Source organism: Felis catus, chromosome A1, assembly GCF_018350175.1.
Source record: "Felis catus isolate Fca126 chromosome A1, F.catus_Fca126_mat1.0, whole genome shotgun sequence".
Taxonomy (NCBI): domain Eukaryota; kingdom Metazoa; phylum Chordata; class Mammalia; order Carnivora; family Felidae; genus Felis; species Felis catus.
The window spans coordinates 63,900,788-63,928,041 of record NC_058368.1 but is presented as its reverse complement, the minus strand read 5'-3'; the positions used below and the strand labels follow the sequence as shown (position 1 = coordinate 63,928,041).

At 36.4% G+C, this 27,254-nt stretch overlaps 1 protein-coding gene across 5 annotated transcripts in view; it reads right to left on the bottom strand.

Moving 5' to 3' along the window:
- GPC5 (glypican 5) overlaps positions 1–27,254 on the bottom strand; it is a 1,421,162-nt gene that overhangs the window by 1,078,270 nt on the left and 315,638 nt on the right. For all 5 annotated transcript variants that reach the window (XM_011281029.4, XM_045055062.1, XM_045055074.1 and 2 more), the window contains exon 5: positions 5,528–5,653. In XM_011281029.4, coding sequence (XP_011279331.2) covers positions 5,528–5,653 — 126 coding nt within the window. The remainder of the gene's footprint in view (positions 1–5,527; positions 5,654–27,254) is intronic.

The window sequence follows — 27,254 nt, the reverse complement described above, 5'->3', positions numbered from 1 at the left end:
TGAATGCAGCAAGGTCAGGAAGAAGAAGGAAGATCGAAGATAAAGTAGCTTTTCAGATAGATAATGTAAGGGAAAAAATTGAAGTTAAAAAATATTATATTCACACGCAATTAAAAAATTTTTTACTTTTTTAAAGAAATGTATGAATCAAAGAGGTGCAAACAGGGATCAGCTAGCAGCTTTGTATCATAAAATAAATACACAGATACATTTAGATATATACATGTGTATATATATATGTATATATACACATAAATATAATAAATAAATATAAGGAAATATGCTATTGTCTGGGAATCTGATAATGGATAAGTATAAAGTCTCAGAGACTTCCAAGGTTTTATATTTTTATCTGATTTTTAAAAATTCAATTATATTATGTTCAGAAGGGCCACCTTATAATGAGAGTTTGAAAGGAAAACACTGAATTAGGAAAGAAGCATTAAGAAACAATAATTCAAGATGAAGTAGAAATCATGTGCATTATTCATTTTTCTAGGATACCTCACAGCTCCTGGCTAGTTTGAGAGTTGTTGTACAGGTCATAAATTCCTAGAGACTGAGGGAGAATAACTGAATTATCCTTCTATTAATCAGAAGGGAAAAGGGAGCCCTGGTAATTAAGTAGCTGTCACATGCACTTCAATACCCCGAAAGAGTAGTGCAAACCATCAAACAATCAATTTGTAATCACACAGAACTGAGAACAGAGCTCTGAGAACAGAAGGACTGACGCGCCTTTCAGAGAACAATTTTGTTTCATGATAAAGAGACAGGAGGGGGAGATAAGAGGGACTTCAAGAGATAGAGACTGAATGGAATTCAGCAACATATTTTCATCTTAAACCAGAAATTCTGCGAGCTGTTGACCTCACTATTGCAGTGTAGTGTATGGTGTCCATGCAGTCCTTAAAATCATTTGAATTAAAATAGATTTTGCTTCACAAATTAAACACTCCTCGTATCCTACAGATAGCTGAGATATTTCCATCTATAGTCACAAAGGATTCCACTTCTTTTGATGAGCGCAAACCTGATTTCGCTCCATTTTATAGGACTGTCATAATATTGAAACAATCAGTATGGCTCTCCTATTTTTTGAGACAGCACGTCTGTGCACATAAATAATCTTATCAATCATCTCCTAAAAAATGCCTTCAGGAGAAGAAGTCTTGCCAAAATAGTCACTTTGCTCTTATAATGAATGATAGACTCAGTCTTGGCCACCAATTTATCCTATTGATGTGTTTGGCATAATTTCTCTAGAATGAATCTGATGAATTTTATAATCCACCATAAAAAAGAAAAAAAACGCTATCATCCCTAAATGCAGTATACATTTACTTGATAATTCATTTCTTCAAAATTCAATGGCATTATTTATCTCCATCAAGTGCACATCTCCAAAATGAGTATTTTATTTGAGGATCTTAGTGTTTTCACACGGTGATCACTATTATACTTCCTTTTGTCTTAAGGAGAAAGTACCTAATAATTCAAGATTGCAACATTCATCAGGATTTAACTTTATACTGAAGACTTTTTAGATAAATTCACTAGTTCAGTATTTAGCCATAGCCATTAATGCTTTGACAAAACTGTATCACAAAATTACTACGAAAAGCCAAATTAGTTAGAAATTGAATGTAAAAATAGCACTTTCACTTTAAAAAATAATTATAAAAAGAGAAAACAATAACAGCCTATAATTCTAACATCACTATAACATCTTTTCTCATTAAACATAAATAAATACAAGGCAAATAAAAAATAAAAGCTCCTGAGTACTTTTTAAGTATATTTCATGTAACTGTCCAGAAATATTCAATGCAGAACCAATATTGCTATTTTTTATTCAGATCTTCTGCTAAAATATGTTATATCCTAGTTTTAACTACCTTAATTTAATAATTTTTTGAAATCATTCCACATTAGCAGATATAAATATGCATAATTCTTGACTAACACATAGTATTCCATGGTGAAGTTATCATAATTAGTCAACTAGATACGAAGATACTAGATTTTAGCATTGACTTTGTATTGAAGACAAAATAATCCTGTTGAATATTTATATCAAGAATTGGCTGAGCCACAAATAAAAATATAATTTAAATGATATATATTTTTTTAAAAAATTCAAATACGCATGAGAGTTTTCTCAAAATCAAACAGAAAAGAGATGCCACCCAGTCAGCTTATTTTGGAGCACTAAGGAGTAAAGTTTTAGGAGAATTAAATGAGATAATGCTTATAAAACCTTGTCTGCTAGAAAATAATCAGGGCTTAAGAATATTTGGAAGCAGCCTGGAGATGGTGGTAGAGAGCCAGTGTGGGAGGCTTGCCTGATGCCAGGGGAGCCAAGAGGAGTGGAAGTAGATTGGGGACCTATGAGATTGGGATGGACCAGAGGAAATATTCTCAAGGAGAAGAAAATGGCAGTTATGGTCATGAGGTAGAAGGGGTGTTTGAGAAAAGATTAAAGCAAAGTGCAAGCTGTTCTCAGGAGAGTGATGTGGAACAGTGCACTTGGAAGTAGCTGACAGACAAGAGGCTGGGTGATGCAGGGAAGGGGAGAATGAGCTGGAAACAAATGAGAGTAATGAGAATCACTTCCTTTATCAGAAATGTAGACACTTTCTATAGAGAATTCTTGCTAAATATGAGCTTTTTTAAAAATTCTTAAGCCATGAATGAAGTCTTAAGAAATATACAATATAGAAGAAAATACATTCTTTGAGTTGAAAATACTATCCCTCTAAAAAGTTTTTCCAAATCACTGATTTCCCCAACAGTATTTCTTATTATACAAACCCCAGCCCAAATAGTGGAGAAGAGTGGAACAAACTGAAACTAAGGTTCTTGGGGCTCTAGAATGACATGATATAATGTAATGTAATATATTATATATACTTATATAATATACTAAATCTTTCATTAATCCCCATGGGATTCTCATTACTCTTTGTAGAAAAATTGTTAATACACACAAAAAACCTCCCTTCCAGTTTGCACAAGGTAAAAAGAGATAGCACAAGTCAAAGTATAATTTAATTACTAGACCTAAGTGATAGAACTTTCACTGGCATGAAGACTGTAAGAACTCAAAGTTCTACATACTGTAAGTGCTCTCAGTAAAGGCAAGAAATACAAATTTTAAAAAATATATTCTCAAGAAAAAAAAATATATTCTCAATTCCACATCACTCATCATCAGGGAAATAGAAATCAAAACCACAATGAGATACCACCTCACACCTGTCAGAATGGCTAACATTTACAACTCAGGCAAAAACAGATGTTGGCGAGGATGCAGAGAAAGGGGAGCTCTTTTGCATTGTTGGTGGGAATGCAACCTGGAGCAGCCACTCTGGAAAACAGTACGGAGATTCCTCAAAAAACTAAAAATAGAACTACCCTATGACCCAGCAATTGCACTACTAGGCATTTATCCAAGGGATACAGGTGTGCTGTTTCAAAGGGACACATGCACCCCCATGTTTATAGCAGCACTATCAACAATAGCCAAAGTATGGAAGGAGCCCAAATGTCCATCGATGGATGAATGGATAAAGAGGATGTGGTGTGTGTATGTGTGTGTGTGTATATATATATACACATACACACATACACACACATATATATATAAACATATATATATATACACAATGGAGTATTACTCAGCAATCAAAAAGAATGAAATCTTGCCATATGCAACTACGTGGATGGAACTGGAGGGTATTATGCTAAGTGAAATTAGTCAGAGAAATACAAAAATCATATGACTTCCTCATATGAGGACTTTAAGAGACAAAACAGATGAACATAAGGGAAGGGAAGTAAAAATAATATAAAAACAGGGAGGGAGACAAAACAGAAGAGACTCATAAATATGGAGAACAAACTGAGGGTTGCTAGAGGGGTTGTGGGAGGGGGGATGGGCTAAATGGGTAAGGGGAATTAAGGCATCTACTCCTGAAATCATTGTTTCACTATATGCTAACTAATTTGGATGTAAATTTTAAAAAATAAAATATAAAATTAAAAAAAATACATTCTAACATCCAAAGAACATAATTAAAGAAAGAACACTATCCATGTCAAGTACTTTATTCAAATTTAATTATACCCCCAAAAACAATTGGCTAAATTACATTCCTCCCTTCAATAATTTTTTTTCTGTGCAATCTAAGAATCTCTATGAGATATTCAGATATAAACTATAAAATAATCATTTAATGTATAAGGAATACAAGCGTTATAATAAATATGATCACACAGAAATATGTAAACAGTTTCCATTATTTAAATTTATTTAATTACAGTATGTACGTGTTATGGTTAAGCTTAATTTGCTAATAATATTTTAAATTAAAAAAATTTTTAAGGTTATTTATTTATTTTGAGCGGGAAAAACAGTGCAAGTTGGGGAGGGGCAGAGAAAGAGGGAGAGAGACAGAATCCCAAGCAGTCTCCGCAGGGTCAGCACAGAGACCGACAGGGCTCAGACTCACAAATCGTGAGATCATGACCTGAGCCAAAGTCAGACACTTAACTGGCTGAGCCACCCAGGTGCCCCGCTAATAATATTTTAAATGAACTTACCACTCTTGTGGTAACTAAACCACCTATTTTCATGTGGAGTAGGCATGTTTGTAAATCACAAAGCGTAACACCCTATCTTTCTTTTTGCAGATTGTTGAAAATAAAATACACTAAAACATTCAATTCCAAATGCAACCCAAGCCTAGTTTCTAAAACAATCACCAGGGCTGGAAAATCAAAGGACCAATTCCCAGCCAGTTATACTGACTACTGCTATATACTAAGAAGGGAGATTTTTCTTTTTCTTTTTTAAGCCCGGGAGATTACTTCAGAGTACAGTCATTTATAGGAGGCAAAGGAAAATAAAATGTCAAAGAAATTCTAGACAATGTGAAAAAAAAGGCAAAAAAAATTTCCCCCCTGAGTTTCCCCCACCCTGACAACACACAAATAAACAGTGCCTCCAACAGACACATATGGAAGTACCCCATTCTTACACACACACACACACACACACACACACACACACACACACACACACACGAGACACTTGTAGGATGGACATATTAATGTTGCTGAGGTATAGTATTTAATACATTAAATTCATGTTTCAATGAATCTTTGTGTAGGCATTCACATTTTACTGAATTTCTTCACTTTGTAAAACTAATAAAATTAAATGAAAAAAAATAGGATACTTGACAAACAAGACATATTGGATAGAAGGTAAATAATACTTCATTGTTGGTAAGCCCAAGTAAAGCAGAAAGGAAGAAAGAATGGTCAAACACCAGAGAATGCTATCACATTTTAAACATCAAAAAGGATCAAATTTATTTCTAACAAACTAAAGAGATAAAACTGTCGTATACTCTAACCTCTGTGGCAACGTTAAAACTGAAGTAGTCCATTCAAGACCTGGGAAAAGAAAGCAAGGATGAAAGAGGCCATTATGCTTTCACAACCATTGCATATCAAATACCTTTTTACTATATGCTCCCCGTCCCAGCATGGTAGTCCATCGGCAGCAGCTAATTCATTAACGCAGAGCTCATCAGCCAGGCCTCCATAGAACGTCCTGTACAGTCTAAGGCTGTTGATAAATTCCCTGAATGGGAAAATAACAAAAACAATCAAAACCAAAAACCCATAACAAATGCCAGTATAAATGGCATAATTTGTTGTGTGTGAAACTTAGAATGTAATTTTTTTTAAATGTTCACTGCTTATTTGTTATATATTCGCAATACTTTTCTAACAATCAAGATAAATACTATACTTTTTTTAAAGAGGATGTATTAAAATTTCCTCTTTTGAATCAAAGTTTTCACAGGGGATGAGTGTTATATAACTCTAGTCCAAGAGTTGTGAGGAATACACACACACACACACACACACACACACACACACACACACACACCCCACTTTATACAGTATCCCTAAAAGCTCTTACTCGCTGTGGCATCTGAACCACAGTGACACTAACTACTTTCTTACCCATATAGAAATGTCAGAGGCTCTTAACAAGTTAATTGATTGCTTATTAATTAAAAGTTTATTAAACTTGGGTGATTTTCCTATCTGGGTCTTCTCTTTGGTGTATAAAAACATAAAATAATATATCTTTACTAAGATGAAAAAACAGATATTTAATATATTGCAAAAGCATGAAAATAAAAGTTGTTGGAAGATATAGTATTTAATACATTAAGTTTTTTTCCTCTCACAGGAAGTACATCTCTTTCCCCATCAATTATGGGAAGGGAAAATTCAACAAAAAAGTAGCTTGCTTTTTAACTTAAAAATTTCCAACTTTTAAAATCAAAGCTTTGATGTCCCAGGAACCTGAGTTTTAGCATTTCAAAAAACTAAGTCCTAAAAACTACCTTTTTGAACTTTTTTACATAAACCATTGCTTTGGTGACAACGAAATGAAAAGCCACTAGCTTAATAAAGAGGAGATGTCCCCTGGGCTAGAAGACAGGGACAGAAGAAAAGCAAACAGAAATCTACAGGTTGAATAATTAAAACGTAGTGATTATGAAATTGCACCCCCCACTGATATTTTTAAAATAATTTCTTTAAAAATGAGATCAAAGAGGAGGGGTTGCTCTAAATTACAGCTGAAATGACCAAATTTTTAAAAATCAAATCTGATTTTGACAGCACTGATGCTCAGCTATATTTCTTTAATGCTTATGTATTTATTTTGAGAGAGAGCATGTGCATGAGAGAGTGAATGTGTGAGCTGGGGAGGGGCAAAGAGAGAAGTAGAGAAAGAATCCCAAACAGGCTCTGCACAACACAGGGCTAGAGAACTCAGGAACTGTGAGATCATAACCTGAGGCGAAATCAAGAGTTGGACGGTTAACTGACTGAGCCACCCAAGTGCCCTCGATGCTCAACTGTATTAATTTTATAATTCTCTTTCTTACTTGTTTTCAAAGAACTATTTGTGGAAGTGGCTGGAGTTTTGAGTAACTACTCATCCATAGGTAGGATAAATGTCATTTTCAAATATGTAACATTCTGATTATCACAGAGATCAGAAGTTTCCACAGCAAGTGTTTGGTGAGTATTTAAACAAATTTTTAGCAAAGCTTCATCAGGAAAGTGATAACAAAATGACTGTAGGATGCATAAATCTGACTCACTTCCAATTTATGCTCAATCCAAAGGAAAAAAAAGTATGCTGTATTTTCAAACTAGCACAGTAACCACTTATTTATACTTATTGATGCTTTAAGTTGGTTTCCTCTCCTAGAAAATAAGTTCCCCCATGAGGGCCATATTCCTACTAACTGGAATGCATGAACAAATACCAAGTCTCATGTTGCTACTAAAACATAATTGATGAAGCCAACTGATTCTTTCCTAGAGTGATGGGGTTTAATAAATAGAAAGGTGTGTGACTCCTGTCCTGAATTCTGTTCACTATAAATAAGCACCTGTTTGGAATCAAAGAGTCTTCTAGAAATGAAGAGGCCTGTCAAAACAGCTAGAATGTTGAGATCTCCAAAGTGACAGTATAAAACTGAATAGATATTTCTTATCAGCCCCAAACCTAGTCCTAATCTCAGTGAATGGTGCCTTCACAACCAATAGATCATCCTGGGAAAAGCTTTCATCTTTCTTTTCTAGTCCTCTTTCCCAATGCTACTCTCACAGCCTTAGCTGAGGCCCCTATCATCTCTCTGGAATGACTGCACTAGAATGGCATACCTCTAATCTCCTCAACAATCACATCTCATCCTCTAAGAGCTACCTCTTCAAATTCAAATCTGATAACCCCCAGACTATGTCACTCACTTGCTTAAAGCCATCAATGGTTCTCTATTCTCTATAGCATCTTGGAAAGGCACATAAGGCACTCTCTCACCTCTATTTCGGCAGCAGGTCAAACCATACTTTAGGATTCCACAAAAGTGAGACACCTGCTGTTCCCCAAACACACCTTCATGCCTTTGCATGTGTTCCCTCTGAAAGCAACATATCATAGATTTCCACTCATTCTATAAACCAGCAGCTATCAGTTATTTGTCACAAACTACTGAACACTATTGAGTACCAAGCTCTGTGTTGGCACCATAGCTAAACAAGACAGTCCCTACCTGCTAAGAATGCACTTTCTGGTGAAAATGCACAATAATAACACAGTGTTTATAGTGCACATGTGAAGACAGAGAAGGAATCAGGAAAAATGTACAAATAAGATAATACTTTCATCTCAGTGTTTCATGCAAAAAAAAAAAAAGGAAGCAAACAACAACAACAACAACAAAAACAATAAGAAAGGTAAAGAGGAAAGAGAATACTGACACTCATATGCAGTTTAGCTCGTGGGAAACGGGCTTATGGGAATTATGTAAAAAGGTAAGAAGAGGCCAGTTTGTAATCAGCCTTATTGATCATCAAAAAGTGTTTCCATTTTGTTCAGAAGGCAAAGGGAGCCATTAAAAGTTTTCCAGCAAGCAAGTGATGGCATCATGACAGGATCATGGAAATAGGTAGAAAGTCAGTGAGGTCACTCAGGGGGCTATAACCAAGACTCAGGGGGAGAAAATATGAGGGTGTGGAAAAAACATCTGTCAGTGAGCATCATGGCAAGTGATAGAGTTGAAAGACATTAGGAATCTAGAATTGACAGTTAATATAAAAGTTATTATTCCTAATTGTCTTTTTCAACACCTCCCCCCAACTGACTGAGGGGATGATTATTATCTCAGTGTTATTCACTGCAATAAGAAGTAAAGGAAGGGTGATACAACTCTTTTCAATGTCCCACACTATACTTAGGATTGCTATTCTCCTGCTCAATATTTTTATCTCTCTATGGTGCATATCACTTTCTATTCTAGCACGTCATGTACTTATTTACTATGCTTTATTGTTTCTCATCTGTCTCCCACTCCAGAATAAAAGATTCAGGCAGGCAAGGATTTTTTTTGGTTTGTTTTGTTTACCAGTATAGATCTTAAAACAATTGTGAAGGCATATAGTAATGTCAACAATGAGTAATTAAATTAATGAACAGGTTAAAACTACTTAATTAATAATTAATTCTATTCCCAACATGTTTGGTTTGCAATTTCTTTGGAACATATGGAAAGAGAAATCAAGTAGAATGCTACTTTCAGACTTACTATGTGTAACATCATCTGGGGATCTTGCCAAAATGCAGGTTCAGTTAAGTAGTTCTGAGGTGCAGCCCAAGAATCTACATTTCAAAGAAGCACTCAGATGATGCTAAGGCTACTGGTACAAGAACCATGAATACCATGGATGTTTGCTGTTGGATATGTAACCTTGGAACCAGGGGATTGGACATGTGACATGAGAGTCATTATCTACAGAGGTGGTGACCAAAGTCATGAATGTGGATGAAATCTCTCGGGTGAAGAGCACATAGTAAGAAAAAGTCAAATGGACTCAGAAGTAGAAAGAGCAAAGGAAGAAAATCGCCAATGATAAGAGCTTTGAACTTTAAAGAATAAGCAAATTTGAACCTAGAGAGACTCTCCACAGGGTCAAATGCTATTATGAAAGGTTACTTAAAATAATGAAAATGTCCTCTCTATGTGGTCACTCAAAAACTCATATGTTGAGACAAGGCCTTTAAAAGGCAAAAAGGCTCAAATGGGTCGTACACATAGGTTCTAATACAATATGACCAGTGTCCTAATAACAAGAAGAGATGCTAGGGGCGCATATGAGCAAAGGAGAGGCCATGTGAGGACACAGGGAGAAGGTGGCCATCTGCAAGAGAGAAAAACCTAAGGAGAACCTAAACCTGCCAATGTCTTGCCCTTGGACTTCTAGCTTCCAGAACTGATGTCCGTTGTTTAAGCCACCTGGTCTGTGGCATTTTGTTATGGCAGCCCTAGCAAGCTAATACAGTAATTAAAGCATCTGAAACAGGGGCGCCTGGGTGGCGCAGTCGGTTAAGCGTCCGACTTCAGCCAGGTCACGATCTCGCGGTCCGTGAGTTCGAGCCCCGTGTCAGGCTTTGGGCTGATGGCTCAGAGCCTGGAGCCTGTTTCCGATTCTGTGTCTCCCTCTCTCTCTGCCCCTCCCCCGTTCATGCTCTGTCTCTTTCTGTCCCAAAAATAAATAAACGTTGAAAAAAAAATTAAAAAAAAAAAAGCATCTGAAACAGAGTAATGGACTTCAGATTTGCAGTATGAGGAGTATTAAAGAGAGAGTGAGAAACTAAAAGTCCCAAAGACGAACATGAAGAGAGTTTTGGTTGAGCATATGTTTGTCTGTTTGAATATGCAGGAGAGTTGAAAATATTTGTGTATGAAAGGGAAGGAGATAACAAGGGTTTGTAGTCATTAGCTTGTTCCCAAATATCCCAATTCTCAACATTCCAGGCTTAAAGTCACTCTGAAGCTTTAGTATGTGACTTTAGTATGTGACTAGCTCTGGGTTCTAGTAAATGTAGGCAGAAGTGATGTATATTTCTTCTAAGCTTAAGCTTTAAGAACCAATGTGGTTTGGCCAGCTTCTGTTTCCCTCTTCCCAAAGACTGGCAATGTTTCACAGAGAGGCTGCTTCGTCATTCTGAGGCATAAAGCAGGTAAACTTGAGCAGTGTCTCTGCTGGTCTAAGATATTCATAGGTTGTGGGGTCACCTGCGTGGCTCAGTGGGTTAAGACTCTGACTCTTGATTTCAGCTCAGGTTATGATCTCACAGTTTGTGAGTTTGAGTCCCATATCAGGCTCTGCACTGACAGTGTGGAGCATGCTTGAGATCTTTCTCTCTTTCTCTCTCTGCCACTGCCCTGCTCCCTCCATCTCTCTCTCTCTCTTTCTCTCTCTCTCCCTCCCTCTCTCAAAAATAAGCATTAAAAAAAATAAGATGTGCATAGGTTGTGAAAAAAAGCACTTTTTTTTGTCCTAAACCAATGATAGGTTGGGGTTGTTTGCTACCATATCATAATTCAGTCTTTCTTAACTGATAAAAAATAGAAAAAGAAAATTAAAAATTGATAGATCTCACATTCTAAAAAGAAGAGAGAGTAAAAATTATCAAAAATTGAGTGATTCGCTTTGGAGCAAATCTCTGAGACTGAAATAACAGAAGAAAGACTGAATGCTGAGATGAGTTTTGGTTTATAAGGATAGAAATGTGAGGAGAGCTCCTACTTCAGAACTTTATATTCTGTGTTTGGAGGTTCTTAGGTCACAGAGAGTAAGAATGGTGTGGCAAAAAGTGATTGCAAGAAGGGCTGGTGGGGGGCGAGGGGGGGTGCTACATCGGATACAGAAAAAATTGAATTGGGAATTGCAGGCGATAAAGCACCAGTAGCTATAATGAGGTTAAAAAAAAGAAAACAAAAAGATTTATCTACTGCCACAGAGCCAATTAATGTTGGTCCTATTACAAGAATCCATATTTCAGTTCCCAGGTCAATGCTTGGCCTACTCTACACCATCATGCCTCCTTTTCAAGTTTTACATGAAATGTCTCAATAAATAAAATATTCTGTTCTTTGGATGATTCAAAATTAACTTGCTGGAAGGGTGACTATATCCACACAATTATTTTTCTACAGTTATGAGAGTATTTCCAGTTAAAGCCAGGAGCATAATAAATGCAGGGAGATGGTAAAAGTTCCAGCTAATTATCATTGAGGGGCTATGTTATATATGTCGGTTGCTTGCCTTAGTCTTAAGACATCTTACTTAGTCTTAAGAGTAACAGAAAATATTTTTTAAATATTTAAATATTTTTTAAAAACGGGAAAACATTGCTTGTCAGAATATTTAGTCAAAGCCTGTATGTCAAGGCCATACACAAATTAATAATTTCTCATTTGGGCCTGTAACCATTTAACAAATGATATCCCCATCTAGCTTTGCTCTCCCATCTTCTTTTTGATGCATGTCCCATGTTGTAACCAGAATTGGCTTTAGAAATCAGTCCAACACTTTACTGCTTTAAAACCCTAAGGATTCATTGGCGCCTGGGTGGCTCAGTCAGTTAAGCTTCCACCTTCAGTTGAGGTCATGATCTCACATCTCCTGGGTTTGAGCCCCATGTTGGGCTCTGTGCTGACAGCTCAGAGCCTGGAGCCTGCTTCTGATTCTGTGTCTTCCTCTCTCTCTGCCTCTCCCCTGCTTGCGCTCTCTCATTCTGTCAAAAATAAATAAATATTAAAACCCTAACTATTCAGATAAAATGTCTTCCCATGGCACATAATCTACCCACTCTCCACCCCTTAACTTCCCATGACAGCCCCCCCTTCCCTCCACCAACACATACCAGCCAACACCGCACACATATACTCACAAGGCATAAGATATTTCAATATTTACGGGATAAGAATCCAGGTTAGCACATGCAGTTTCCTCTACCCTGGATTGCCTTCTCCTCCATCATTCTCCCAACCTTCTGCCTGTCCTTCAAGATTCAGCTTAAAACACATCTCCCCTCCACCTCCTTGCCTGAGCAGCCTGTGCAGTTTTATTTGTTCATCCTTGTTTCTTGCACAGCACCAGGCATCTGTTTTTCAGGCCTGGCTATCTGATATTATAACCCCTTTGTTTGCACGTCTGCCTCCCTGATTAGAGGAGACATTCGATAAAGGCAAGAGTAATGTCTTCTTCACATCCCTACAGTTTGGATCACAGTTTGGTATCTAACAGGCCCTCAGCAAATTCTTGCTGGTTTGGTCCCAGATGCAGTCTTAGTTTTTAAGAGCTTCCAGAATTAGAAGTTTCTAAAAAAAAAAATACATTTTTAAAATGATAACAATAATTGAAAGTCTTTAAAGGATACAGTTGACCTGGAAACTAAATTAGGGGGCCCATTCCTAGACTGTGGAGAAATATCAGAGAGGCCTTCCTTGTGTGTTGCATTAGAAAATGGAAGAAATCTGGGGCGCCTGAGTGGCTCAGTCAGTTACACGTCCAACTCTTGATTCTGGCTCAGGTCATGATCTCATGGTTCATGAGTTCAAGTCCCGCATCGGGCTCTGCACTGACAGGGCAGAGCCTGCTTGGGATTCTCTCTCTCCCTCTCTCTCTGTTCCTCCCCCACTTGTATTCTCTCTCCCTCTCAAAATAAAAAATAAACTTAGAAAAAAAAAAAAGAAAATGGAAGAGATCTACAGAGGAAGACTGCAAACTGCGCCAGACTACACAGGCTCAAGACAGATTGTATATATATGTGCTGCTGACATTAATATGTAGGGACACAATAATATTTAGTCATATAGCTCTGTAAGATAGCTATCATAATTATCACCTCACAGATATACCGTGTTACAAAACCAGAAACAGCCATAGATCATCTGTTCCCATGGCTCTTTGTCCTAATTGTACACTGTCATCGCCAAGAAAATGTGTAAACTGCACACTTACATTTCTCCCTCACTCAGATGTGTTGGTCTGGAGTTGGACCTGGGCACATGAGTGTTTCTGAAATGTTCCTATAGGATCCAAATGTATGGCCAGAGTTGAGCACCTGTGATTTAGACCTATTCTTTCATTTGGAAACTAAGGAAAGTGAAAATCAGAGAAGAAAAAAAAACCAAGTGAAAATGACTAACTTACTCAGGAATTTAATTATAGCAGGCCTCGCTATCTTGGTTTCATTAATTAATTAATTAATTAAAATGCCATTGCTTAGCAATGTTGGACTGATACTGAATATCTGATAAATCAGACTTGAATGAACCTTTATACAGAAGAATATTTCCACCTGTTTCAAAAATTTTACAGAAATCCTCATGCTGCTAATAGAACACAATTAGTAGATTGTTGGACTAGAAGACACAGATACAACACTTATTTCAGCCAAAATCTGCACTTAGAAGGCAATTTGTTTAAGCAGGATTTATCTGTGTATCTCTACCAGTGTGAAAGGTCTGATGCAGAACGCAGTGAGCGGGGCAAATTCTGCTTCCTGGCTAATGAGCGGCTCTGTCCACTGTGCTAGCACAGAAAAGACGGAAAGGGCCGCAGCACAATTGATCATTCATAGCTTGCAGCCTTGTTTGCCCTAAGCTTACTAAAGGCGAGGGAGAAACATGGACCAGCATAGTTATTGCTTCATTGCTTCCCATGCCCTTGAGGCCAGCAGTGCCAGAAAGGTCTCCTGATGTGTCACGTGGTAAAGAAAAAAACTATGAAAGGAAATGCAACTCACCCTGAAGTGTCATTTATACTTTGGGTGACACAGGAATGCCCAGTTCCTACTATAAAATTGAGCAACACTTCTGACTGGCTGTGTCATCAGTGTTGACTTGAGTCATTTTTAACGATAAAAGTAACATATCTTTTCATAAATGGTACAGTAATCAAAAGGCACACGAAGAACAAGTTAGTATGTCCCTCCATAGTGTGTCTATCCCTCCCTCCTGAGGTAGCCAATGTTAGCAGCCTGGTATGCTTTCTTCAGCTCCTCTATGTGCACGATATCTAGCAACCCAAAACAGACAGACAGAGAGAAAGAGAGACATAGTGATGGTCTGGTTTTACAAAACTGGGACCAAGCTATATACATGTGCATGCAATAGGCTTTTCTCACTTGACAACATATAATGAACCCATATGAGATTAGTAAGTCTAGATCTTGCCTATTTTTCAATAGCTGTATAATATTCCATAATCTGAATGTAGCAACTCCACCACAATCTACGAAAATATTCCACTAAACTAATTTACATTTTAATTAATAAGGCTGATATCGTCCTCATACGTATGGCTTAAAGAGTGGCAACCACGTGTTTCAGACTTTGCTGATTTCCTCTCAGGAGCCTTTTTCACTTAAGCATATGGCTCTGATTTTACATTCAATTTTGTATTTCATTTCGTTAGATGTTGCTGAACACAGAGCTATATTCAAAAGCCATTACCTCTCAGTCTTATGTCTTCATATAGCAAGAATTTGTTGCAATTATAGAACATTTATAAACTGTCACATATTGTACTTCCTCTCCTTTTTTGCCATTGAACATAATATAAAAGGGACTATTTCTAATTTTGACCAAAACTAATTATCTGGAAAGGTATTGGAGAAGAATCTTGTTTTCAAATGGAACTTCTCTCTGTGGAATGTTTCAGACTACACGCTTCTTTACTTAATGACATGTATTGATTTTTTTTACCCCTAAAGTCAGTCCACAAATAATACAGAACCCAAATTAAAAGCAGTGCCTCCCATACTGTTTGAAAATATCTGTAGAACAAAGGTCAAATGTGCAGTTTGCTGGTTAATGGCCTGAGGCAAAGTTAAGGTTAATGTGGCACTAATGAGCAGGCTCAACCCTGTAGAGATGTCTGACCACAGTTGTCAAACAGTAGACATTTAAAATGTCAGTCTCCAGCTCAGCAGAGGAAGTATATAATTACATGTTTCCAGATGAGAACTATTTTTTCTTACATATTCTGAATCTATATTTAATAAATTTATCTTATTCTGAACAAAGTCATTCCATTTGACAAAATATTTTTAAAATCTTCAAAATAAAAAAAATATTTAAATTTCTATTCTATGGCAGTAACAGTTCTTGTGCAAATGCTTGAAAGTCATTAAATATATACAGTCAAATTAGCTAGAGGGAGAATTGAAATCTAGTTACCTGGTCCCTTTCCTTAGACTTTGCAATGCATGTAGAGATTGTGGAGAGGATCAAAAGACCTTAAAAAGCTATGCAGTATGAGGCACCAATCATCATAAATGTAAATGTGTTACAACCACATTGCACTCATATTTGATTAAAAAGATAAAAAGTATTTTTCCTAAAAGAGTAACTCATAAAGTGTATTCTCCAAACCCCACTTGAACCTACTGGTCGTTATGGAAGCTGGGACCAAACGATCCCCACCATTCTCAAAAGAGAAGAATTTCTTTGTTTTTTTCTGACTAAATGATTCCAGGTTCCTTCCTCCTCATAGGAAGTCTTGTTCACGCGACACGATTTCCCTTCCTTAGAAGATTTACTATGCTTTCTCAACAAAGCTGAAGGGGTTAAGATGGGCAGCAGGCTGCAGAGCACGGGGTCAGTGAGGGGAGAGGAATGGGAAGGAGAAACAGAAAAGGACCTTGGAGACATGCTAATATCCTCAGATATCCTCTGCAGAGGATTCTTTTTGACCTGTGCTGTATGTTTCACACTCCATGGTGGTGATTTTATACTAGCGCTGAGCTGAACGTTCATAGCCATCTATAATTAGGACAGACACCTCTATTCCTCACTTCTCAGTAACTCTCCAAACCCAACACATTGCCATTTAATGTCCCAGTAAAAAGCACCCTTTCTGAAAGCATCCTCCTTTAAAAAGAGTGATTTAAACCTGATGTCAAAACTCAGTTTTCAAAACTAACTCTCATCTCGTTTTCCCATGTTGTAAAAATGTACCTCAGAAAGCACTGGCTGTTCTCCATTAAAAAGCACTTTAAACAAAGATCTTAACTCATTTATGAAAGTAAACACAGGACCACATGTCCAATATTTAAACAAATCAGACAGTATTGAGGAAATTGACCATCCAGCCCAAAAGAGAAGAGACATAACTTTTCCTGCCTCATAGTTTTTGTTCATTTTAATAAAAATATGCAATTATTTGTTCAGTTATGCTGGTTTCAGAAAGCATGTTACTAGTTTTTCAACAGGAAAAAAATGTCTAGGACATGACTGGGACAAGATCAACAAGAACATTCAGTCAAATATTTGCAATTCTAATGATTCTAGCAAACTTCATTAATACTAAGATTCATTATTTGAGTAACTATATTTTGAGAATCAGCATTTTAGGTCAAACCTTGAATATTACTGTCTTTTGCAGTAAAGTATTTTCTGTGGTTTCTGACATTTTAACTATAAATTCCATGACTGAGAGGATATGAACATATTTTGTATAATATTTTCCTCTCTCAGCATTAGCAGAAAACTAATTAAAAAAAAACCTTTCCCCTTAATAGTCTGCCAATAAATGGATTTCTTCCTCATTCCTTTTTGTCTTTTTTTTTCATTTGTGATTTCTGTCATCTATTCTTGGTCATTGCCACCCACCAACTTACCCGATGGACAATATATGTCTGGTATAAACTGTTCTTGCTGGCATCTTCGGTTACTGTATAACTCTTACTGCAAGTACTTGTGTTCCTGAACTCTGGTATAAGTATGTGCTTTAGGTTCAGAAAATCTATAATTAAAAGGGTTCAGAGAAAATGAGATATTTTCATCTTTGATTTTATTCTTATTATTCTAGTAATTCTCATTTTAGAAAAAAAATGGCTCTTGAAGGTTACATGTAACCCAGGTATTATTTTGGGTGGCACAGAATATTACTGGTCAGAGCTGGGTAATGTATAATTACCTTTGCTTAAGTATAACATCTAAAATATTATCCGTGTGATGAGAATTATAATAATACATCCTTCCATCATGATTATTCATACATCGGTTTGTTTATATAAAGCTTAGCTTACATTGGACAATGTCGATAAACCAAATACAATGAAGATTAGAAATCCTTGGAGTTTACTCAATTTGTGGGACCCCAAAGTCGCAGTGCCCATGTCTAACAAGATTCTTGCTGAAGGAGGCTGAAACCGACCCAGCAAAAGGAGCACCTTAGACCTGCTGATCTTCAAAGTCATTAAACAGAATGAAGCATATTTTTGAGAAGAAACCTTGATGTGAAAGTCTGTAACTCTAAAATATGGGCCTAAATAAAAAGAATCATCCTGAAACTACCCCTGAACTTTCTTCAGTTGTACTTCCAAGGAAGAGGTTCCACATATGATTCTAGAGATCATGATGGGCCCTGGAAATGGTGTGCCTTATAGTGAAGATGGAAAACAAAACAAAAAAGTACAAAAAAACAGTATGCCCATCAAAGGATATAATCTACCCTAGAAATACATTTCTCCTATTTTATGGATAATTGTGGAGGAATTGGCAGCTTTGTCATTTCCTTAAATATGCAAAGGGATAAAAATGTAAATATCCTGTTCCCCATTTTCCCCTATTAGCTATATGCATCTAATCAAGACACTTCCAATGCCACTGAAAGGTTTAAACTGATGGAAATGTTTTTTGCTATCTACACAAAACCAAGTGGAAGAAAGTGCTTAGTACTCTTGCTATATACTGAGCACTTCTACATATGATGCTTCTACATACAATTAATTTTGCTAGTTTAATAAAAGAAATGAGCCTCACTCATCATCCTGATTTAGATCCCATAGATTCTGCTAAAAATTCTGAGATAGTTTTAATACACTCCTATAAAAATGATCAATTTCAGTATGACATGACTTTCAATCTTCTTCACCTCTTCAAAAATTGAGTGGAAAAAAGTGGGAGCTGAATTTGCAATTCTTTTCAACTCTGCATACGTTTACTGGCCTTCCAGAGGATAGAAGATTCATTTTTTGTGAGGGGAAAGAAAAGACGGAAAACATTCTCGGGTATATTAGACAGGGAGAATTTCATTCACAGTTTGATTTTCTTGGTTGAGGGATATTTTGAGCCATATAAATGGGATAACCCTACAGTCTCAATTATAAACACTACTGAGAAGCTCTTAGCTCATTTAACAAAGCTGCTACTGGGAAATAGAAGACTTTTGGAGAATCAGTTTGAAAACTGTCCGATTTAAAGATCCTTCTTCCTATGGCTAAGGAAAAAAACATGTATTTTTTTTAATTCTTTGTGTAATGAGAAATTTGAGGAGATTTATTTCTACTCACATTAACTTAAAGTTGAGAGCCTCAATATGACAGATGTCACAAATTAACTTGAGGACCAAAGCATTATGGACCAGTGATGTAACTTTGAAGAGTTTAGAATAAATCTCAGTCTCCCTGATATAAACCTACCTTCATCTAAGCAAGCAAGTTATAAGAATTCTAATTGCAGTCAGTGATAACTATACAAATCTGCTTTCTAGAATTTTCAGTAAATTCTGCCTTCAAAACAAAAAGAGTATCTGTTGAATACCATGCCCGTATAGCCACATCTAAGACAAACCACCATTTCAACTTCTAGTCCATACCTTTCAGTACAAATACTGCTTAATGTTAGTTTAGTTGTTTGAATTTGGTTTCACATACATCAGGAAATGGTCACTAATTTTTCCATGAACATCTAAAAATGTAAGAGCAAACCTCATTTTTAAAGGCTTTATTTTTAATATTAGTCTTAACTGGAGAAAATGGCTTTTCAATACACAAAATTTTGCATGTATTTGTTTATGAACTTTCCTTTTCTGGGAAGTTTTTATCAGATTCTCAGTGGGATACGTGACCCGCAAAGGTTAAGCACCACTAGCCTAAACTTTTGCCACATGTTTGTTCTGCCTTCTGGCATTCCTTCTTCCTGTGTGCCTGGTTTTTGACCCCCTAGGGTCCTGCTTTTCATTATTCATGTAGGTCTTGATGCTGGCCTGCCTGCCTCTGAGCTCACATTTCCTCAGTACTGCTCTGGCCTGGCCTCTTGCCCCCTCCCCAAAGCCCTGCCTTGGCCTGGCCTGCCCTGGGTACCCTCACACCCACCACTCACTAAGCACTGTTTTAAATTAGCCAGAAATGCTCTCATTGAAGGGAACATGACTTTTATTTTAGTAAATTAAACTTACAGGTAATAAATAATAATGGCACCCCAAAGAAGCACTAACTTCCTTTTAGGAAATAGGTTGGAAATTGCTTTCCCCGGTCCTATAAACAATATTAACTTTTTCTCAGAGTTGACTTTTTCCTGACCTATGGATATTTTCATCCACCGAGTTTATATATATACAATTCATCATCAAGCCCAGTATGTCAATACTGATTTAACCATATAAACACATACACCCAGACACACACATCAAGAATTTTAAACATTAATTAATTTTGGTTTTACTAATAAAATATTGTGCTAAGTAAGGTTTGACCATGTAGCTATAAATTCATGTGTTTTAAGATAACTGATCCTATGTGATATGTACTGATCCTATCTTGGCATTAATCCTAAGTAATATTAAGTGTTCTCCATTCAGATTATGTTTAAAAGTTGTTCCTATGCATAATTAACTATTTCAGTCACTTCACTGTGTTCTTTCGCAATGTACAGGGTAACAATTAATTGGCTTTCATGGATAGACACATCCTGAAACAGAATGTGCCCTGACTCATTCCCCTCTTTCAACTAAGCAATTTCAAGCATCCTTTTGAGTTCCTATTCTCCATTTAAAAACAAAAAACAAAAAATTGTTAATGTTCAAGTGGTAAAATTCCTATGCAAGTCAAGATTTCATAAACACATTAGAATAAAATGGAGCTGCCCGATAAAACAAGATTCCATTAAGTTCTGAAGAGAAAATTGAGAAAAACCAAAGCTCATAAAACAATTCAAATTGTATTTGTCTTAAACATTAAACATCCAGTATTTCCAAAAATTCTCCTTTCCCCACCTTCACATCAAAATCTCCTCTTACATCAAAAATATTTTATTTTTACTAAGCATCTAGGACAGTCGTTATTACCCCAATGCACAGCCATGCATATAGCCAATCCCCTTAATTGGCGCATTCTTAAATGAGAGGTTTGGCTAATTGGAATGCTTGCTGTAGAACAGATGGGGCACTGGTGTTGAGACTCTGTCTTAATTTATTGTCCTGGGGTTTTCCTAATTACCCGCTTAATTGGCACAGCCACACCACTTTGAAATAATAATGTACCGCTAATTATCACCGATTTAAGCTTGCTAATAGCTTATTCTTACCAGCTAACTTCAAGAAATCAAGCAGAGAGCAGGAACTGCCACAGGGAAATCACTCTGCCTGAGCTGGTTTAGACAGTTACATAAGTGCAGTGTCCTTTACAGCTGTGCTGATTTGGTTTCTGCCCCACAAGACTAAATAGTAATGTTTTTCTAGACATTCAAAGGAATGGTAGCTCTTCCTTGACTTTCTCAACTTTCAGAGACCTTTGTAACTGGTGTGTATCAATAACTCCAAGTCTCCAATGAGCTCATTATTAGCATTCTACATAAACAGAAAACAAAACAAAACAAAACAGGGCAGGTTGAACAAGTACAATCACATCACCCAAATATAATCAAAGGAATCCAAAGCTATGGTTTAGCTTCCTTCCTTCCAAGCCAAAAGACTGACATACTCTATACTTCAAGCTTAGCACAGCTGGTAGAGCCAAGGACAGACATGGATGTCCTTCATCAAATGTTCGAAATCGAGCAAGGAAAAGGGTATTAAACGGAAGGGTTCTCTTTTAAAATGAATACAGAGGAGGAAGGGGGAGAAAGAAAACAGACAAAAGGGTTACAGATTTGGGAATTCAGAGAGAAATACCTGTATTTAGGATAAGATACTATAATTTTGCCTAAGTTTACACCTATTCTGCATCTGTTTTAGGTACTTTTTCAGGTCAGATTCCTTAGAAGCAATACCAGAGGAAGGAATTTGGATGCAGAGGATTCATCAAGGTAGCACTCTTAAGAGAAAGGTAGTGAGAGAAACAGGATAGAGTGGGCAGGAAGAAGGTAAGTCAGAATGCAGTCCCAGCTTCAACCAGATTGTACAGGGAGTGTGGAAGCATGGATTGCATCACATATCTGGCCACGTCACGTTGAGTAAGGGCAAGCCTTTTATCCCCCTGTGTCAGGCCCTGCTTACGAGCCTCCGCCAAGGGGGTGAGGCAGGTGGGAAGTTAGCCCCCTCTTTCAGATGGATGAGATGGTGTGTAGTCCTCCTCCACACAGACTAGAACCTATCTGTGTAACCTGTAGGATACTACAGAAATGACAGTGTGGGACTTCCAAAGCTAGATCATAAAAACACTGCAGCTTCTGCCTTTCTCTCTCTTGGATTATTTGCCCCTGAGGAAAGTCAGCTACAGAGTGAGAAAACTCACGAAGTCATTGTGACGAGACAGTGAGGCCTCCTGCCAACAGCCCTGTGAGTCGCCATCTTGGAAGATAATAGCCAGTTCCACTCAAGGCTTCATAGGATTGCAGCCTCACCCGGCCTTGGTAGCAATCACCCTAAGAGACCATAGCCAGAAGAAACCCTGAGCCAAAACCCCATAGCTGAGCTGCTTCCAAATTCCTGACCTACAGAAAATTGGTTAATAAATAGTTGTTGTTGCTTTAAGCCACTTTGTTTTGGAATGACTTGTTAAGTAGCAAGAGATAATGAATATAGATGGCTCCAATTTGTTAAGTGCAATTCCCCAGAGAATAAGGCAGCTGTGCATTACCAGCAACCAGGAGAGAGCAGCCAGAAAGCAGATAAAATGGCCAGGTAAAGGGCATCAGCAGCATCCACTACCGTAATTACCTCTCCTATGAAACGTTTCCATTAAGCCTCCCATACGACTTACAGTGTCATGTCATGAACTCAATTATGGACATTTATATTTTTAAAAATGGTAGCTGGCAACAACCTATAATTCTAGACCTAGTAAAATATTCTTCAAAAATGACGATGTGTTCATAGGGCACCTGAGTGGCTCAGTTGGTTGTGTGTCCGACTTCGGCTCAGGTCATGATCTCATAGTTTGTGAGTTCGAGCCCCACATCAGGCTCTGTGCTGACCACTCAGAGTCTGGAGCCTGCTTCGGGTTCTGTCTCCCTCTCTCTGCTCTTCCCTGCTCACATGCTGTCTCTCTCTCAAGAATAAAGATTTAAAAAATTAAAAACAAAAAACAAAAAAAAAAACAAAATGAAGATGTTTTCAAACAAAAGTTGAGAGAATTCATCACCAGTAATAAGCAATGAAACATATACAAAATGCTAAGGCAAAATGATTCTAGATGGACACATGGAATAAAAAAAAAGCACCACAAAGAATAAAATATAGGTTATTACAATATTGACTATTTTAAAACGATAACAATAATATCTTGGAAGATGTTAAAACATTGTTAGAAGTTATTTGTTAGGAATAGGGTAATGGAAGATAGGAAGAGGGTAATGGAGTGAAACTATTTTAAAGTTCTTATATCGTTCAATGAAGTAGTAAAAGTTCTACTTTAAAGCAGATAGTAAAAATTAAAAATGCATATTGTTATCTCTATGGTAACCATTAGAAGAATAATAAAAAATGCAAGTAAAAAAAGCCATGAAGATCTCAAAAAAATTAAATACCTGTTAAAGCCAAAAGAAGGCAAGAGAGGAGGAATAAAGAATAAAGAACATGGGGTAAAGAGAAAACAAAGAACAAGATGGCAGCCTTAAACCACTTCAGGATACTATATACCCCTGCAAAAAATTGACTACACATCCCAACTGAAAAACAAAAAAGTAATTAATGATCACTTAATAAATACTGTTGGGTAGTTAAAAAAAAAAGCTAACTGGTCAAATTATATAAAAGTCAACAATAGTTATATTAACACAACCTGAAAAGAATTGATTGGATAATGGAAATCTCTGTAAATTAAACTCTATTTTAAAGCCTGGAAATATTTTTGTTAGGATGCCATAAATCTAACATAATTTTAACAACAAATTTGGGGGCACCTGGCTGGCTCAGTTGGAAAAGCATGAGACTCTTGATCTCGGTATTGTGAGTTCGAATCGAGCCCCACATTGGGTATAGAGAATACTTAAATAAATAAATAAATAAATAAATAAATAAACAAACAAACAAACAAATAAACAAACAAATAAGTAAATAGCAAGCTTTGGACAACAATTTTTTATAGGATGTACCACTAAAGAGACTAAGTCTAAAGTAAACTGTGACAATATAATTTAAAGACTATGACTTCTTTATATGTAAAAATGTATTTTAAATTGTTAACCACAGAATAGTGTTTATCTTCATTTACATTGACAAAACAACAGATGCATTTTACAATTTTCTATTTTTCAGCTACCAGAGCAATTATATTAACTTACAGAAACTCTTGTGTGTGTTTTTTTGTTTGTTTTAATTTTAAATTGCTTTAAATTTATAGATAGTAGTTACTGTTATAGATATTCTCATGGAAATTACCCAAGGTAACTAAGAAAACCTAAAAAATACTGTCATGGATACAATGCTAACTTACAAAAACTAACTCAGAAAATATTTTTTTAACTTTACTTTTTTATGAATCGCACAAAACAGTGTTTGTTAATGATCTGGATGGGCTGACTGAGAACTCATTTTTCCCTTATCTACTTTTTTTTTTACAATAAACTTTCATTTTGTTCTAATTAATAACTAAGTTATAGCAGAAAGTCCCAAGTCAATAAGTCTTTTCAGCAAATTATATTTTATCTCTATCTGGATAATCACTATATCTACAATACACCATAATGAAAAATTATCTATGCTTAGCATATGAAATAGCAAAAAAAAGTTATTTAAAAATTGAGTACCATTAGTTCTCATGAAAATTTTGACTGAAAGTATTAACTATGTTTTTATTAGGAAAATATAATTAAAAAACACTTTTCACCTAAACTTTAAAATAATGTATATGTGTATATTTATTTATATGTATATACACACAAACACACACATATTTTCTCAGATACAGAGAGTTAAAGAATACTCCTCTGTCCCTGGCATACTGTCATAACTTATACTTGAAATAGAATATTTATTTATTTTTTCATCCTTCAGCCTCTTTCCTGTTTTTCTATAAATATCCATTCTAATATATTTAATATAAGTACTTTGCCATATCCTCTCCTTGAAAAATATATACTAATTTTTTATATATTTGCTACTAATTTATAAAAATGGTATTGCACTGTTATTCTCATTCTATTTAATATATTTTTCTCTTTAATCACAATGATATTTTTTGATGCATGAAAATGCATTCTATCCTTCTGACTCATAATATTCCAAACTCATATATTTTATTTTTCTTGTTATGGACATATAACTTGCCTCTAACTCTCAGCTACCACAGATATGCAAGAATTCTCCTTGTGAATATAAGCAAGAGTTTCTTGGGATACAGGCTAAGGTAAGGTAGACAAGTACATAGAGTATACGAGTTTTATAAGGTACAGCAAGCTTCTTGCTAGAATGGCTGTACCGGTGTACCATGTGATCATTCACATAGAAAATCGAATCCTATCAACTGATCAACCATTAGAATGGAGTTCAGAAAAGTACCCACATATAGCATTTTAAACACATCTTTGTCCAAATCAGTCTATTCGATATTCACGTCACTTGTTTGGCTATTCTATGCACACTGAGATGGGCTTGGAGAATGTTTGGATTATCATAACCTGAGTCAGAGGGTGACTCCAATTACATCCAGCTTTGTATGTGGTATCTGCCAGAGCAAATCCAAACATGTACTGCTACCTGCTATCTAGCTAACAATTGATTGTCCTTTATCAATTAGTAAGGACAATTAGAAATATTTCACTTTCAGCTGGTAAGAATATCTTCACTGTTAGAACTCAGGGCAACTCTCCCACTCCATGACAGACAGGAGCCCTGATCATTTGGATATCTTACAGGACGCCATGCTGATAATAAAATATTGATCACATCATCCTAGTTGCCTTAGTAGACATGTTCATGCCTCTGGTGGGGAAAAATACTGACATTTCAAGCGCTTGACAATTCAGCAGGGGTTCTAAATGTCTAGTTGTCTGGATCTTAATGGGTTATTCTAACATAAAAGGCAAATTTCTGCCTTATGATAACCTAGCACTCAGGAAGAGGCACGATGCTTTTTGGGTCCCTCTGAATATTAGACAAAACATAATATACACTTGAGTGTTGCTCTAACCCAAATATAGAGTAGCCCCAAGGAGCTTTTGTATGAGAAAGAAAAGTCTGTAGCTTGGAATTTTGCAAACTGTTCTGAGGTTCAGTCCAGATGACCCAGCTCATCCATTCAAAGGTGCCTTAGAGTACAAGTAGCAAATGAAGATGCTCTACAGAAACCCTGGGAAGTTATGATCTCATGGTTCGTGAGATAGAGCCCCATGTTGGAGTCTGTCCTCACAGCGTGGACCTGCTTGGGATTCTCTCTCCCTCTCTCTCTCTGCCCCTCCTCTGCACATGTGTGTGCTCTCTCTTTAAAAAATAAATAAACATTTTTTTGAAAAATGAATTGCTTAAGTGAGCTCATGTACAATACCTCTGGTTGTTTACTTTGTGTGGCATGATACTTGTCTATGATGGACCTACTCTGGTTCATGGGTAATAGCTAAAGGTGGCTGGTTGTTTAGGGATACAGAAATACATGATCTGCAAGGTTGGTGACAAGAAGTCTATTCAATGGCCTGGATAGATACTTATAGAACTTTCCATTCACATGAGCCCCTCATTACTCCTGAGATATTTCACTTGTATTGGGTTTTGTTTTGTCTTTCCAACAACTGAGTTGTTTTGATGGTGAAACAGACATGACCTTTAAAACCTTAAGATCTTCCTTAGCTAGGTTTTATTAGAAGAATCACTCTACACTATACCTAGCCACTACATGCTATATACACTAGCTAAAGCACATTAATTTCTCAAATACAAGAAAAGACTGCTGATCACTATAGATGTTTAGAAGAAAAAAGAACAGCTAGTTTACATGCAAACAAAGTGCTACTTCTTTTGAGCTGCAGCAAATAGCGAGCAATAGCCCAGATCTTTATTCCAAATTATAGTCCATCTGAGAAGAGAATGAGGCAATTAAGAGCACTATCCCAAAAGGAAAGAAACAGAGTTTACATTCTAAAGAGTAAAGCGATGTAAAATACTGAGGCTGCCATAAGATATTATTAGAAATAACTATTTGAGGGGGCACCTGGGTGGCTTAGTCAGTTGAGCATCTGACTTCAGCTCAGGTCATGATCTCATGGTCTGTGGGTTCGAGCCCCTTGTCAGACTCTGTGCTGACAGCTCAGAGCCTGGAGCCTGCTTCAGATTCTGTGTCTCCCTCTGTCTCTCTCTCCCTCAAAAATAAATAAACATTAAAAAAAAAAGAAATAATTATTTGGATTAATAAATGAATATAGAATTCTCAGTTTCAATTCATTTCAAAAACACCCACCAAGAAGCTAGTATTTGTCAGGGCATAGAGTGGGCAACAGAATGCAAAAAGAAATAAAATAATAGTTTCCTTTAATTTTAAGAGTTTTTCAGTTTGACTGCCAATTTTCAAGCAAAGAGATATAGATGAAGGCTTTAATTTAACATGTGAAACAGTGACGGGGGCAGTGGTAGAAATGTGAGTTATAGAAGCAAGCCACTCAATGCTTATCATTTTGAATCAATGTATAGCCATTTTCAGC